A 17,406-nucleotide genomic window follows, 5' to 3' on the forward strand; every position below is an offset into this window, starting at 1 on the left:
CCTACCCAGGTAAGGGGAAAACAAACCTCCCCAGGTAAGGGAAACAAACTTACCCAGGTAAGGGGAAAACAAACCTACCCAGGTAAGGGGAAAACAAACCTACCCATGTAGGGAAAACAAACCTACACAGGAAAGGGGAAAACAAACCTACCCAGGTAGGGAAAACAAACCTACCTAGGAAAGGGGAAAACAAACCTACCCAGGTAAGGGGAAAACAAACCTACCCTGGTAAGGTAAACAAACCTACCCAGGTAAGGGAAACAAACCTACCCAGGTAAGGGAAACAAACCTACCCAGGTAAGGGGAAAACTAACCTGCCCAGGTAAGGGGAAACAAACCTACCCAGGTAAGGGAAACAAACCTACCCAGGTAAGGGGAAACAAACCTACCCAGGTAAGGGAAACAAACCTACCCAGGTAAGGGGAAGACAAACCTACCCAGGTAAGGGAAAACAAACTGACCCAGGTAGGGGAAATCAAACCTACCCAGGTAAGGGGAAAACAAACCTCCCCAGGGAAGGGAAACAAACTTACCCAGGTACGGGGAAAACAAACCTACCCAGGAAAGAGGAAAACAAACCTACCCAGGTAGGGAAAACAAACCTACCAAGGTAGGGAAAACAAACCTACCCAGGAAAGGGGAAAACAAACCTACCCAGGTAAGGGAAACAAACCTACCCAGGTAAGGGAAACAAACCTACCCAGGTAAGGGGAAAACAAACCTACGCAGGAAAGGGGAAAACAAACCTACCCAGGTAAGGGAAACAAACCTACCCAGGTAAGGGGAAACAAACCTACCCAGGTAAGGGGAAAACCAACCTATCCAGGTAAGGGGAAACAAATCTACCCAGGTAAGGAAAACAAACCTACCCAGGTAAGGGGAAACAAACCTACCCAGGTAACGGGAAAACAAACCTACCCAGGTAAGGGAAAACAAACCTACCCAGGTAAGGGGAAAACAAACCTACCCAGGTAGGGGAAAACAAACCTACCCAGGTAAGGGGAAAACAAACCTACCCAGGTAAGGGAAACAAACCTACCCAGGTAAGGGGAAAACAAACCTACCCAGGTAAGGGGAAAACCAACCTACCCAGGTGAGGGGAAACAAACCTACCCAGGTAAGGGGAACAAACCTACCCAGGTAAGGGGAAACAAACCTACCCAGGTATGGAAAACAAACCTACCCAGGTAGGGGAAACAAACCTACCCAGGTAATGGAATCAAACCTACTCAGGAAAAGGGAAAACAAACCTACCCAGGTATGGGGAAAACAAACCTACCCAGGTCGGGGAAAACAAACCTTCCCCGGTTAGGGGAAAACAAACCTACCCAGGTAAGGGGAAAACAAACCTACCCAGGTAAGGGGAAAACAAACCTACCCAGGTAAGAGAAAACAAACCTACCCAGGTAAGGGAAACAAACCTACCCAGGTAAGGGGAAAACAAACCTACCCAGGTAGGGGAAAACAAACCTACCCAGGTAAGGGGAAAACAAACCTACCCAGGTAGGGGAAAACAAACCTACCCAGGTAAGGGAAACAAACCTACCCAGGTAAGGGGAAACAAACCTACCCAGGTAAGGGGAAAACAAACCTACCCAGGTAAGGGAAAACAAACCTACCCAGGTTAGGGGAAAACAAACCTACCCAGGTAGGGGAAAACAAACCTACCCAGGTAAGGGGAAAACAAACCTACCCAGGTAGGGGAAAACAAACCTTCCCAGGTAAGGGAAACAAACCTACCCAGGTAAGGGGAAACAAACCTACCCAGGTAAGGGGAAAACAAACCTACCCAGGTAAGGGAAACAAACCTACCCAGGTAAGGGGAAAACCAACCTACCCAGGTAGGGGAAACAAACCTACCCAGGTAGGGAAAACAAACCTACCCAGGTAAGGGGAAAACAAACCTACCCGGGTAAGGGGAAAACAAACCTACCCAGGTAAGGTAAACAAACCTACCCAGGTAAGGGGAAACAAACCTACCCAGGTCGGGGAAACAAACCTACCCAGGTAAGGGGAAAACAAACCTACGCAGGTAAGGGGAAACAAACCTACCCAGGTAAGGGAAACAAACCTACCCAGGTAAGGGGAAACAAACCTATCCAGGTAAGCGGAAACAAACCTACCCAGGTAAGGGGAAAACAAACCTACCCAGGTAAGGGGAAACAAACCTACCCAGGTAAGGGAAACAAACCTACCCAGGTCAGGGGAAACAAACCTACCCAGGTAAGGGAAACAAACCTACCCAGGTAAGGGAAACAAACCTACCCAGGTAAGGGGAAAACAAACCTACCCAGGTAAGGGGAAACAAACCTACCCAGGTAAGGGGAAAACAAACCTACCCAGGTAAGGGGAAACAAACCTACCCAGGTAAGGGGAAAACAAACTTACCCAGGTAGGGGAAAACAAACCTACCCAGGTAAGGGGAAAACAAACCTACCCAGGTAAGGGGAAACAAACCTACCCAGGTAAGGGGAAAACAAACCCACCCAGGTAAGAGAAACAAACTTACCCAGGTAGGGGAAAACAAACCTACCCAGGTAAGGGGAAACAAACCTACCCAGGTAAGGGGAAACAAACCTACCCAGGTAAGGGAAACAAACCTACCCAGGTAAGGGGAAACAAACCTACCCAGGTAAGGGGAAAACAAACCTACCCAGGTAAGGGGAAACAAACCTACCCAGGTAAGGGGAAAACAAACCTACCCAGGTAAGGGGAAACAAACCTACCCAGGTAAGGGGAAAACAAACCTACCCAGGTAAGGGGAAACAAATCTACCCAGGTAAGGAAAACAAACCTACCCAGGTAAGGGGAAAACAAACCTACCCAGGTAGGGGAAACAAACCTACCCAGGTAAGGGAAACAAACCTACCCAGATAAGGGGAAAACAAACCTACCCAGGTAAGGGAAACAGACCTACCCAGGTAGGGAAAACAAACCTACCCAGGTAAGGGAAACAAACCTACCCAGGTTAGGGAAAACAAACCTACCCAGGTAAGGGAAACAAACCTACCCAGGTAAGGGAAACAAACCTACCCAGGTAAGGGGAAAACAAACTTACCCAGGTAGGGGAAAACAAACCTACCCAGGTAAGGGGAAACAAACCTACCCAGGTAAGGGAAACAAATCTACCCAGGTAAGGGAAACAAACCTACCCAGGTAAGGGGAAACAAACCTACCCAGGTAATTGAAAACAAACCTACCCAGGTAAGGGGAAAACAAACCTACCCAGGTAAGGGAAACAAATGTACCCAGGTAAGGGAAACAAACCTACCCAGGTAAGGGGAAAACAAACCTACCCAGGTAGGGGAAACAAGCCTCCCCAGGTAAGGGGAAACAAACCTACCCAGGTAAGGGGAAACAAACCTACCCAGGTAAGGGGAAAACAAACCTGCCCAGGTAAGGGGAAAACAAACCTACCCAGGTAAGGGGAAAACAAACCTACCCAGGTAAGGGGAAACAAACCTACCCAGGTAAGGGAAACAAACCTACCCAGGTAAGGGGAAACAAACCTACCCAGGTAGGGGAAAACAAACCTACCCAGGTAAGGTTGTGCTCCACCAGCTTCCGGGTCCGCTCAACGCTTTTTTTAAAAAAAACTTTCAAATTTAAACCGTTAAACAAACCTCACCGAGCCTTCAAGCAGCCACTGCCAAACAGCCCTTACCTGCTCCGCTGAGAGAGTTTAATGCTACCTCAAATCTTTTCGAATTAACCAACATTGCAGCTTTATGCCTTGAAATATTTCTTTAGAATTTATCTGTTTTGTGTTTTCTGAAAGATCCTCTTCAATATCTGTCACTGTCTCTGTTGACAACTCTTTTAACTTAATTTACCTCTTCACTTTTTTTTATAGATATTTTTATTAGGAATTTAACATTTTTACAAGTTTACAAAAATAAACAAAACTCTCAAGTACAAACATTGATATATAATTAAATCTTAAATATATAATAACCAAAATTTAACAAAAGAAAAATACCGAGAAAGAAAAAAAAACAAAACTCAACTAACTACTAATCTAACCTACAACTAACCAGAGTGTATAATTAAGTCTCTTACATTATTCAAATAAGAGAAAGAAAAGTAAAAAAAAACGATGGATAACACAGAAATTGGGTCGTGAGATACATGCTCGGAATGTGTTAACATCAAATCGTAACAAAACCCGTATTCATGCGGGATTCCTCTCCCAAGGGGACCCGGACCGGCCAGGTTCGCCATCTCAATTAAATAAAAGCCCTTGTTAGGATACCGAAATATCTGTATTCATGTAATTCAAGAAGGGCTGCCATATTTTATGAAATAATTCGGTCTTTCGGTGCACCATATTTGTAAGGAGGTCAAGGGGAATACATTCCATAATTACTTTGTGCCAATTTGAAAGTCCAGGCAGGCCCTCAGCCACCCAGTTCACCAAAATATTTTTCCTTGCACAGAAAGAGAGAATAGAAAATAATCTCTTCCCGTGCACTTCAAGGGAGGGTAAGTTCGAAAAGCCCAAAAGTAGAGGTACAGGGTCCACTTTAATTTCCGTTCCTAAAATTTCTGTCAGGGTACTTGCTACTTTAGTCCAATATCTACGGATCTTATGACAGATCCATAGGCAATGTACAAGAGTGCCCACCTCTATTTTGCATTTAGGACACATTGGAGATGCTCCTGCCTTAAATTTTGCCAATCGATCCGGTGCTATATGGGCCCTATGAAGAATCTTCAGCTGGATAGCCTGAGTTCTGTTAAGGATGGTGATTCTTCTGGTGTTTTCCCAAATGTCATTCCACGTTTCTATAGAGATTCCTAGTCCCAAATCCTGATCCCATGTTTTAAGCAGATTGTCCATATCTCCCGATACTTCATCATGTAGTAAATGATAAATAGTACTGATGGAAGATACCCCCATTGGTCGTAGCACTCTACATTCTCTATCTGATTTATAAAGACTATCTAATAACGTGGTCTTCTTCTGTATCTAATCTCGAATTTGGAAATATCGATAGAGGTCTCCATTAGGTAATCCAAATTTCTGATGCAGCTGTTCAAAAGACATCAGGACCCCTTCTTTAAATAGGTCCCCTAGACATGGGATACCCCTGGATCTCCAGAGTTTAAAAGTGGCATCTGTAAGACCCAGTTGAAATCCCCATGCTCCCACTATCGGTGCATAGGGGGATGTTTTATGTGAGTTGCCCTCATTTTGCCGCATTATATTCCAAGCCTTGATTGTATTTAGTATTATAGGGTTTTTACAGTGATCTGTAATGATTTTCCTCTTGTCTCAAAATAAAAGGTTAATAAGTGGGTATTTTACTTGAGAAGCCTCGATGTCCAGCCAGATTGATTGTGGGTCAGACAAGACCCAATCAGCTATGTAACTTAATAGGGAACTTAACTGATATTTCCTAAAAGCTGGGAAGCCCAATCCTCCCCTTGCCTGTGGAAGCTGTAGCTTCTTCAGCTTAATGAGGGGCCGCCTATGATTCCAGATAAAGGAACCCCAACCAGCCATATAATTTACGTAGTGCCAGCCTCGGCAGCATCACTGGGAGCATTCTCATAGGGAATAGGAGACGGGGCAGGACATTCATTTTAATTAGTGCTATTCTACCTAGCCAGGAAATTGGAAGGTCTCCCCATCGCTGGAGGTCCTGCCTTATCCTCTCCAGTAAATGCACAAAGTTAGCCTTATACAACTGACCAAATACTGGAGTAATAAAAATGCCTAAATATAAGAAACCCTCCAGGGACCACCGAAAGGGAAAATGGGATCCGTCCACTAAGTGGGGTATCATAGCAAGGCCACCCATCGGCATAGCCTCCGATTTTGAGAAATTAATTTTGTAGCCTGAGAAAGCGCTAAATGTATTAATAACTTGGATTAAGCGAGGTACGGACATCAGAGGATTACTGAGGAATAGGAGAACATCATCTGCGTAAAGGGTAATTTTATGTTTACCTGTACCAATCCTCGTGGCCGTTATATTAGGGTCAGCCCATATAGCTTCTGCTAGTGGTTCAATTATTAGCGTAAATAACAATGGCGAGAGGGGACATCCCTGACAGCAGCCCCTACCCACACTGAAGCTATCCGAACCTAATCCATTGGTAACCACAACTGCTTTGGGATCACTATACAATGTTGAGACCCATTTGGTAAACACCTGACCAACGCCAAACCTTTCCAATGTGTAAAACAAATATGACCATTCAGCCCTATCGAATGCCTTTTCCGCGTCTAATGAGACTATAACTCCTGGTATCTTTCCCTGATGGCAGGCTTGAATCATATTCAAAACCCTTCTAATATTATTGGATGATCTACGGCCCTTAATAAACCCCGTCTGATACTCCTTTATAATATGTGGCAGTACCCTTTCTAGTCTCAGTGCTAGCGTTTTAGAAAGGATTTTAAAATCTACATTTAGCAAGGATATTGGTCTGTATGACGGGCAATCTTCTGGATCCTTTCCTTTTTTAAGGATAAGAGAGATATTCGCCTCTTTCAGCGAAGGGGGGAGACAGCCCTGACTATATGCATAGTTATACATGTCCTATTCCTGTCAATTCTTTATAGAATTCAGCTTGAAAACCATCTGGGCCCGGTGCCTTACCGCTCTGAAGTTGCCTGATTGCGTCAAGTATTTCTTGGACTGTTAGGGGAGCATTTAAGACCGATACCTGTTCCGGAGTTAGGCCCGGAAAGGTCAAATTTTTAAAAAATGATTGCATCCTCCTAGTCCTGTCTTCACAATCCTGCGATTTATATAAATCAGAATAAAATTCTCTAAAGATCGCATTAATCTTTTTATGATCATGAGTCAAAGTAACCGTACTTTCCTTGATAGACGTGATAGTTTGAGGGGCCTTTTTTTTCTTTGCAAGAAATGCTAAGTATCTACCCGGTTTGTCGCCAAATTCATATAACCTTTGTTTTGCAAATAATATTTCCCTCTTATTTGTTTGGGTAAGCGTGGTGTTTAGAGCTGTCCTAAGAGCCGTAATCCTTTGCAATTTAATAATAGAAGGTCTATCAGTGTATGCTGTTTCAGCTGCTTTTAAGCGAGCTTCGAGCAGATGCTGTTGTTCTCCCTTCAATTTTTTCTGGGTCTGAGTAGGAGATGATCAAACCTCGCCTGTAAGTTTTGATGGTCTCCCACATCATTGATGGGTTGCTAGCCGTACCTAAATTAATTTCTAAAAAAGTTTTAAATTCTTGAGAGAAGTACTTTACAAATTTACTATCTTTCATCAGGAAGGGGTCCATACGCCAATGCTGAGGGGATGTCCCATTGTTCCTCGCCTTAGTTTCCATATATACAGCAGCGTGGTCGGAAATTGCTATACTACCTATTTTACAGGATGATATGGAATTTAAAAAAATCGAGGGGGCAAAAAACATATCAATTCTGGTATGACATTTATGTGGATTGGAGTAAATAGAAAAATCTCTGCCCTGTGGATGAAGACATCTCCACACATCTACTAATCCTAATTCTTTGTTCAGATGCACCAATTGTCTAGATCTGGGAGATACTCCTGCAGTACTCTTTGGAATCCTATCTATTTCCGGATCCATATTACAATTAAAGTCTCCCCCTATAATTATATGACGGGCACCGAGAGCCATCAATTTTGAAAAGGCTTCTGTTATAAATTTAAAGGGGTGTGCCGGGGGGCAGTACAAATTTAAAATCCCATATTCCTCTCCATTTATGAGGGCTTTAATCAGAATATATCATCCAGGTTCGTCTTTTATCTGCTTTAGGATTTTGAAAAGGAAATTCTTCCAAACAAGAATAACAACTCCCCTGCTTTTTGAGCTAAAAGAAGAAAAAAAGGCCTGATCAAATCCGCCCTGTCGTAATTTCAAGTGTTCTTTATCCGACAGGTATGTCTCCTGTAGGAGAGCTATATCAACTCCTTCCTTCTTAAGATTTGATAATATTTTCTTCCTTTTGACTGGCGAATTACTCCCCTTGACATTCCAGGTGCACCACTTTAACCGACTGATCAACCATAATCATCTGGGCCAATCCGAGACCCCTCGGGAGGGGGAACCCTATCCAGAACATCCCGAGCATAGAGCATATAAAATTTACAAAAATAAAGGCTCTCTAATACACTCACAACAGTATAATAAAAAACTATTTCTAAATAAAAAAAAATGTAATTAAATGGAGATTTTCCCCCTTATTCCCAGGGGGTGTCACTTCCTTTCCAAAGGTCCATCGTATCCTCTCCCAACCAGTGACCCACCCTTCACCCAGGCGCTCCTCAATAGGATGAGGAAAATTCAAATATACTACAGAGCTAGAGTTAACAGTGAGCACCCTACCCCCACCCTCCCCCCCCCCCCCCCCCACACCAACACCTGGATATATTTGGTAATGTTAATACCATGTATAAACATATATAACTATAAAATTACAACCTCAACAAATAATAATTAAATGTAATAATACAAAATAACAAGGGAAAACAACCCCACTCTGAGAGACAGAGGTAAAATAGAATAAGGTAACCACCACCCCCCACCAACATTAATTAAACCCCCTGGCATATATATATATATATATATATAATAAAAAAACCAAGGGGGGGGAGAAAATCGTTAAGTAGAGAACAAATAAATAAATCCCTATCCCCACCCCCCAAGATAATATTAAACAGTAAGGTAAAAAACAAGGGGGGGATATAAATCGGAGTGGGGGAAAGGCAAACCAACGTCCATTATCTCTTACAATTTATCTAAGAGAGTCCAAGAATTCCTTAGCCTTTTCCGGCGATCCGAAGTTATATACGGATCCTTCATGGTTAAAGCGTAGCGTCGCTGGGTAGCGTAAGGAGTACTGAATATTTAAGTGGAGAAAGTGAGGTCTGCAGATGCTGGAGATCAGAGCTGGAAATGTGTTGCTGGAAAAGCGCAGCAGGTCAGGCAGCATCCAGGGAACAGGAGAATCAACGTTTCGGGCATAAGCCCTTCTTCAGGGATATTTAAGTCCCTTAAACACTTCTTCGCCTCGTCGAATGCCTTCCTCTTTCGGACCAGAGCTGGGGAAAAGTCCTGGAATAACATGATCTTGGATCTTTTATAGATCATAGCTCGGGGGTCTTTTCCAAGATTTGTAGAGGCTTCTAGGAGTATCTGCCTCTTCCTATAGCTCTGCAGCTGGAACAGGACCGGGCGTGGGCGCTGGTTCGAGCCGGGCCCACGTATTGCGACCCGTAGGCCCAATCCACCCTTACCTGGCCTGATCCAGCTTCCAGATTTAAAAGCTGTGGCAGCCACTGCTGGAGGAACGCTGTAAGCTGGCCTTCCTCTTCCCGGTCGGGAAGGCCCAGCAAACGAATATTATCGAGGTCGTCAATGTAATTCTCTAAGGTACGGACTCGCTGTTCGAGAGTCCGGACCTGATCCACGGCCGATTGTGCTGTAGTTTCGGAGGTCGCGGCCTTTAGCTCCGCCCCTCCGACTCGGCGCTCTATTTCCTTAATGTCTCGGTCGTGCTTCTGCAGCGCGGCCGAGAGTGAGTCCCATCGATTTCGGGATTCTTCGATGAAGGCGTCGATCTTCGCATTGAGTTTGGAGATGATTTCCACGAGGCTCGCCACCGTGAGTAAGTCCCCCGGGGCGGCTGTGGACACCTCTGCTGCAGCTGGAGAGGGTGGGGGAGGGGGTCCTGCTCGCTGAGAGCTGCGGGCTCCCTTCCCTTTGGTCATTTTTACTGAAGAATAAATTGCTTAAATTTAATACTAAGCAACTAATTAAATTAAACAGCTATTTTAAATGATTTGGTGAGTGTGGTGGGGGTGGGTGACCCACTTTGCCCAAGTCTTGGGAGGAGCACTGTAGACTCAGACTTGCTGGGTCGCCGCCATCTTGGATCCCCCTACCTCTTCACTTTAATGAGCTCTTCTTTCATGTCCTCAGAATTCCCCTGAATCTGTGGTTCATTGTTTACTGAGGTTGACAATGAGGAGATGTGTTTATAGAAATTACACAGAATCCCTACAGTGATGATAGAACCCTTAAAGTGTGGAAACAGGCCATTTGGCCCAACAAGTCCACACCAACCCTCCGAAGAGTATCCTTCCCAGACCCATTCCCCTACCCTATTAGTCTACATTTACCCCTGAATAATGCACCTAACCAACACATACTTGAACACTCTGGGTAATTTAGCATGGCCCGCACATCTTTAGAATATGGCAGTAAACCAGAGCACCCAGAGGAAACCCACACAGACACGGGGAGAATGTGCAAACTCCACACAGTCACCCAAGGTTGGAATCGATCCTGGGTCCCTGGCACCGTGAGGCAGCAGTGCTAACCACTGAGCCACTAGCCACCGTACCACCCTAAATTTTACTGCTGAAACTCTGATCAATTCTTCAAGATGACTCCCCTGTTCACCTCCATCTGTCCAACAGCCTCCATTTAAAGTGCCTCTTGAGATGTAGTCATCAGAGCATTTAATTCTGGAGGCTTCCAATTCTCTAATATGTTGCTATGGTGATTCTGAGGTACTTAGACACTGGAAAAGAGCAGAATATTGTGTAAAACAAATGGATTGTCAAGTGAGCACAGCTCAGTGTTGCAGGCGCTGTGTGTGTGTTTGTGTCTCTGTGTCTGTGCCTCTGTGTCTGTGTGTGTGTCTGTGTGTGTGTCTGTGCCTCTGTGTCTGTGCCTCTGTGTCTGTGCCTCTGTGTCTGTGTGTGTGTCTGTGCCTCTGTGTCTGTGTGTGTGTGTGGGGGTGGGGGGGGGGGGGTGGTCAGCTCAGACTGGCTCGTTCTCACCCTTGGGACTGTTGTTAAACAGTGAGAGAGCAGGTTGACTGCTGGGCTCCAGAGGATCTCAGTTTGGAATCTCCATCACACCGCGAGCTGTGTCCCTTACAGGCTCAGCAGGAGAGGAATGGGATCAGCATCATCCACACACCGCTCCAAAGCGATTTTCCTGGATATTGGTGACAACCGCACACAGAAGGTACTGTCACTCACTGACCAGACACAGCCCTTTCCACACGGCTTTCCAGACTGAAACATTCCCAGCTGGAAATCCCACTCAGTTCATCCAAATACGACAAAGGCAAGGATTGGAAAAGCTAGTATTACAGATTCCAGGAAAAAAACAGAGCTTCCTGTTCAGCTCAAAATGACCCTGAGGCACCACCTCCCAAACCAGGAGGATCTGACTTCACTTTGTGATCTTCAGATCCAGAAACTCAGGGACTGCGTTAGGGGGAGAGAGAGAGAGAGAGAGAGGATAACAGCCAGGGTTCCTGCTCCTGATCCCTGCCAAGGGATGCTTGGTTGGAATTTATGGGCATGGTGCCTCTGGATGGCGTGGTGTTTTCTGGGCTGGGCTGGGCTGGGCTGGGCCGGGATAGGCTGGGCTGAGCAAGGCTAGGCTGGGCTGGGCTGAGCTGGGATAGGCTGGGCTGAGCAGGGCTAGGCTAGGCTGGGCTGAGCTGAGCTGGGCTGGGCTGGTCTGGGCCGGGATGGGCTGGTCTGGGCCGGGATGGGCTGGGCTGGGCCGGGATGGGCTGGGCTGGGCCGGGCTAAGCTGAGCGAGGCTGGGCTGGGCTGGGGCGAGGCTGGGCCTCGCTGGGCTGGGCTGGGCTGAGCTAGGCCAGGCTAGGCTGGGCTGAGCTAGGCCGGGCTAGGCTGGGCTGAGCTTGGCTAGGCTGAGCTAGGCTGGGCTGGGCTAGGCTAGAATGGGCCGGGCTGTGCTAGGCTGGGCTGGGCTAAGCTGGGCTAGGCAGGGCTGAGCTGGGATAGGCAGGGCTGGGCTACACGAGGCTGGGCTGAGCAGGGCTACGCTGAGCTGGGCTGGGCTAAGCTGGGCTGGGCTGGGCTACGCTGGGATGGGCTACGCTGAGCTGGGCTAGGCTGGGCTAGGCTGGGCTGAGTTGGGCTGGGCTGGGCTGGGCTGAGTTGGGCTGGGCTGGGCTGGGCTGGGCTGAGCTGAGCTAGGTCGGGCTGGGTTGGGCCGGGCTGGGCCGGGACAGATTGGGCTGGGCAGGGATAGGCTGGGCTGAGCTGGGCTGGGCCGGGATGGGCTGGGATGGGCCGGGATGGGCTGGGCTGGGCCGGGCCGGGCTGGGCTGAGCTGGGCTAAGGTGAGCGAGGCCGGGCTGGGCTGGGACTCGCTGGGCCGGGCTGGGCCGAGCTAGGCCGGGCTAGGCTGGGCTAGGCTGGGCTGAGCTTGGTTAGGCTGGGCTGGGCTAGGCTAGAATGGGCCGGGCTGTGCTAGGCTGGGCTGGGCTGGGCTACACGGGGCTGGGCTGGGCTGGGCTGGGCTACACAGGGCTGGGCTGGGTTGGGCTACGCTGGGATAGGCTGGGCTGAGCTGGGCTGGGCTAGGCTGGGCTGAGCAGGGCTAGGCTGTGCTACGCTGAGCTGAGCTAGGTCGGGCTGGGCTGGGCTGGGACAGATTGGGCTGGGCAGGGATAGGCTGGGCTGAGCCGGGCTGGGCTGGTCTGGGCCGGGCTGAGCTAGGCCGGGCTGGGATGGGCTGGGCCGGGCTGGGCTGATCTAGGCCGGGCTGGGCTGGGCTACGCTAGGCTGGGCTGAGCTGGGATAGGCTGGTCTGAGCAGGGCTAGGCTGGGCTGAGCTGGGCTGGGCTGAGCTGGGCTAGGCTGGGCTGGGACTGGCTGGGTGGGGCTGAACTGGGCTAGGCTGAGCTGGGCTGGGCTGGGATAGGCTAGTCTGGGCCGGGCTGGGAGAAAGTGAGGTCTGCAGATGCTGGAGATCAGAGCTGAAAATGTGTTGCTGGAAAAGCGCAGCAGGAGAGGCAGCATCCAGGGAACAGGAGAATCGACGTTTCGGGCATAAGCCCTTCTTCAGGAATCTGAGCTGGGATAGGCTGGGCTGAGCTGGGTTGGGCTGTGCTGGGCTGGGCTTCGCTGAGCTAGGCCGGGCTGAGCTGGGCTGAGTTAGGCAGGGCTGGGCTAGGCTGGGGCTTCGCTGGGCTGGTGCTACACTGGGCTCGGCTAGGCTGGGCAGAGCTGGGCAGGGCTGGGCTAGGCTAGGCGGGGCTGGGCTAGGCGGGGCTGGGCTAGGCGGGGTTGGGCTAGGCGGGGCTGGGCTAGGCGGGGCTAGGCAGGGCTGGGCTGGGCTTGGCAGAGCTGGGCTGGGCTGGGCTGGGCTGGGGCTGGGGCTGGGGCTACACTGGGCTCGGCTATGCTGGGCTATGCTGGGCTAGGCTGGGCTGGGCTAGGCTGAGCTAGGCCGGGCTGGGACTGGCTGGGCGGGGCTGAGCTGGGCTAGGCTGAGCTGGACTGGGCTAGTCTGGGCTGAGCTGTGCTTGGTTGGGCTGAGCTGGGATAGGAGAAAGTGAGGTCTGCAGATGCTGGAGATCAGAGCTGAAAATGTGTTGCTGGAAAAGCGCAGCAGGTCAGGCAGCATCCAAGGAGCAGGAGAATCGACGTTTCGGGCATAAGACCTTCTTCAGGAATCTGAGCTGGGCTAGGCTAGGCTGGGGTGGGCTGGGCTACGCTGAGCTGGGCTGGGCCTGGCTGAGCTGAGATAGGCTAGGCTGAGCAGGGCAGGGCTGAGCTGAGCTGGGATAGGCTGAGCAGGGCAGGGCTGGGCTGGGCTGAGCTGGGATAGGCTGGGCTGGGCTGGGCTGAGCTGAGATAGGCTAGGCTGGGCTGAGCTGAGCAGGGCAGGGCTGGGCTGAGCTGGGATAGGCTGGGCTGGGCTGAGCTAGGCTAGGCTGGGGCTTCGCTGGGCTGGGGCTTCGCTGGGCTGGGGCTATGCTGGGCTATGCTGGGCTGGGCTGGGCTGGGCTGGGCTAGGATGGGGTGGGATGGGCTACGATGAGCTGGGCTGGGCTACGCTGGGCTGGGCTGGGCTGAGCTGGGATAGGTTGGGCTAGGCTGGGCTGGGTTAGTCTGGGCTGGGCTAGGCTGGGCTGGGCTGGGCTACGCTGAGCTGGGATGGACTGGGCTGGGCAGGGGCTACGCTGGGCTGGGCTGGGCTAGTCTGGTCTGAGCTGGGCTGGGGCTATGCTGGGCTTACGCTGGGCTTGGCTGGGCTAGTCTGGGCTGAGCTGGGCTGGGCTGGGCTAGGCTGGGCTGAGCTAGGCTGAGTTGTTAATTATCCTGGTGACAGTGTAATGAAGCAGGCAGTGTGCGCTGGGTGCTGATCTTGTCTCTCTCTCTCTGAGGGACACGGAATCTCACAGCTCCTAGTCTTATCTGTAACAATTTGTCTGAACTGAGCTCTGTTCCTTTTCATTGGGACCACAACCTGACCCTTGTGGCTCCCCTCTCTGCGTTTGTGGTTACTGATTCTGCCCCACCGTGCTCTCTCTCCCCTGTGTCCCCTCCTCCTGTTCCACTTGGTGCAGTAAAGGTAATGCTGAGGATTTTGGATTGTGTAACTGTGGTGATCAGCTGAGCAGCTTTTACTGTCTCTGCTTCTCTTTGACACAGGTCATTTTCAGCAAATACTGCAGCCCCAGTGATATTCGAGAGTTACTGTGCAGCACCACAGGATTGGCTCGGTAAGAACCACACTCACCAGAGTCAGACTCTCACAGGAGAGAACACACTGAAATAGAGAGTAAAAGAACATTTCAAATTCACTTTCGATATTGGCACAGGATTAGATACAGAGTAAAGCTCCCTCTACACTGTCCCCCCATCAAACACTCCCAGGGTGGGATAGCACAGGATTAGGTACAGAGTAAAGCTCCCTCTACACTGTCCCCCCATCAAACACTCCCAGGACAGGGACAGCACGGGATTAGATACAGAGTAAAGCTCCCTCTACACTGTCCCCATCAAACACTCCCAGGGTGGGATTGCACAGGATTAGATACAGAGTAAAGCTCCCTCTACACTGTCCCCATCAAACACTCCCAGGACAGGGACAGCACGGGGTTAGATACAGAGTAAAGCTCCCTCTACACTGTCCCCATCAAACACTCCCAGGATGGGATAGCACAGGATTAGACACAGAGTGAAAGTCTCTCCACACCGTCAATGAGATCATGGCAGATATGATAATCCTTAACTCCATTTGTCCTACCTTTTCCCCATAGTGCTTGATTCCTTTCCTGATTACAAATCTGTCTGTCTCAGCCTACTGCAGTAAAGAATGCTGCAGATTCACTCCCCTCAGAGAGAAGAAATTCCTCCCCATCTCTGTCTTCATAACATTACAGAGGCAGAGCAAAGTGCACAGAATGTTGTAAGAGACAGATCTGCAAATCCTGGCAGTGTTGCTCTGGGGCTATGTCATACTCCAGTGAAAACTAGACTGTAATGCCATCACAAATTGCTGGTGAGTGTTTAAAGATTCTGTAGGTTAGTCAGTGAGGAATGCTTTTATATTGATTGAGTTTGTGATCGCTGTGGGGGATGGATGTGGGGTCAAAGTTAAGTTAATATGTGTAAACTGAAGTTTTAAATTGATGACCAACTTCTTGAGAGTTCACCATCAGCTTGTGTTCCAGTTCCAGTTCAATCCCCACTAGTTGCTGAAGCTCAGGGTTCTGAGTCTTGTGACTGTATTTCAGGAGCTCTGCGATTTCTCTGCTGGATTCCGACAACGCGATCATCTCCATTGATCCAACGATGCCGCCAAATACAGCCAGGCAAGTGTATCCACCTGAGCCCTGTCTCCTGAGCTTTCGTAATTCGTCATCACTCTCTGAATCATCTCACTCTGACCTTCTTTGACCAATCAGCCTTGGTTCAGGAAGGTCAGTCTAACAGCCCCAACGCGTCTAGCAGGATTTGCCCTCCATCTGTCCACAGACGCTGAGCTTTTCCAGCAATTTCTGTTTTTGTGTCTGATTTTACAGCATCCACAGTTCTTTCAGCCTAACAGGCTGAGTGTCTGTTTGTAAATCCTCCCAATGGCAGATCCCTGCTCCAGCAGCGGGGGTGAGGGGGGGTGTGGGCGGGGGGGTGAGAACATGGGAGCATCTACAGCACCTGATCTGTCACATGACCATAGCTAGACTCCCTGAGTGATCTGGAACACACCAACACTAACCTACTCTCTGCTCAAGACAACTTCTTGCTAATGCTCCTTGTGGCATGTGAATGTGTCTCAACGGTGTCCCATTCTGAACCAACTCTGTCTCTGTGTTTCAGCTCTCCATACAGAGTTGTTGCTCTGACTGGTGCTCAGTTATCAGGTAAGATGATCAGCTTTGTACCTGCAATTCTCTCTGTAGAACAGGCCCTTAAGCAGGGAAGTTACTTCCTGATTGTTGCTGTGTATTCTGAAATGAGTGAGCATGTGTTACTCTGAGTGAGTGTGTGTTAGTCCAGCTGAGTATTTGTTAGTCTGAGTGAGTGTGCACAATCATCGAATCTCAGAATTGTTATTTTGCATTAGGAGGATATTTGGCCCATCGTGTCCACACTGGCTATCAAATGAGCATTTTCCTGCTTTCTCCCCACGTCCCTGAATATTGATTCAATTTAAAATGTCATCCAATACCCTCATGAATACCTCAGTTGAACCTGCCTCCACCGTATTGCCATTCCCTAACTACTCACTGTGTGTGAAAGGTATTTTTCTCATTATCACCTTTGCCTCTTATGCATATCACTGTAAACCTATTCCCTCTTGTTCCTGTTCCTTTACAAACAGGAACAGCTTCTCCCTATCTACCCTATCCAGCCCGTTTATGGTCTTGGAAACCTCACTCAACCTTCTTCTCTTCACCAAGAAAGTTAAAAATCACACAACACCAGGTTATAGTCCAGCAGGTTTATTTGAAAGTGCTACCTTAACAGTCCCATGTTGTTCAATCTATCTTCATCACTGAAGTTTCTCATCCCTGGAACCATTCTTGTGAATCACTTCTGCACTCTCTCCAATCCATTCATATCTTTGCTGTAATGTGGCATCCACAACATAAGCAACACTCAGCTGAGGCTTAACAAGGGTCTTGTACAATTTCAGCATCACCTCCCTGCTCTTGTACTGTACGACCCTGTGATAAAGCAGAGGTCACTGTGTGCTTTGTTAACTGCTTTCCCTGTCCTCCCACCTTCAATGATCTCTGCACATATACGCCCTGCTCCCCCTGCTTCTGCAGCCCCTTTAGAATTGTATCTTCTGTTTTATATTGTCTCTCAATGTTCTTCCTTCTGAAGTACATCACCTCATGTTTCTCTGCATTAAAATTCATATGCCACCTACCCACCTGCTCCACCAACCTGTTGTTGGCCTTTTGAGTTCCACACTCAGTTCATAATTCTTCCAATTTTTGTGTTATGTACAGATTTTGAGATTTTCCCTTGCACTCCAAGATCCAGATCACTAATATATATCAGGAAAATCAAGGGTCCCAAAGGTGACTCTAAGGGAACTCCACTACAAAACTTCCTCCAGCCAGAAAAATATCCATTGAATCTGACTCTGTTCCCTATCACTCG

At 48.8% G+C, this 17,406-nt stretch overlaps 1 protein-coding gene across 1 annotated transcript in view; it reads left to right on the forward strand.

Annotated features, from left to right (window-relative positions):
• The first annotated feature begins 10,865 nt into the window (after window positions 1-10,865).
• LOC122554865 (high affinity cGMP-specific 3',5'-cyclic phosphodiesterase 9A-like) overlaps window positions 10,866-17,406 on the forward strand; it is a 29,051-nt gene continuing 22,510 nt past the window's right edge. The window contains exons 1-4 of the mRNA XM_087993187.1: window positions 10,866-10,984; window positions 14,440-14,510; window positions 15,528-15,605; window positions 16,111-16,154. Of these exons, the coding sequence (XP_087849313.1) occupies window positions 10,913-10,984; window positions 14,440-14,510; window positions 15,528-15,605; window positions 16,111-16,154 (265 nt within the window). The 5' untranslated portion in view covers window positions 10,866-10,912. The remainder of the gene's footprint in view (window positions 10,985-14,439; window positions 14,511-15,527; window positions 15,606-16,110; window positions 16,155-17,406) is intronic.

The sequence above is a fragment of the Chiloscyllium plagiosum genome, unplaced genomic scaffold, assembly GCF_037043375.1.
Source record: "Chiloscyllium plagiosum isolate Xiang-an unplaced genomic scaffold, Cpla_swu_hap1 HiC_scaffold_12, whole genome shotgun sequence".
NCBI classification, from domain to species: domain Eukaryota; kingdom Metazoa; phylum Chordata; class Chondrichthyes; order Orectolobiformes; family Hemiscylliidae; genus Chiloscyllium; species Chiloscyllium plagiosum.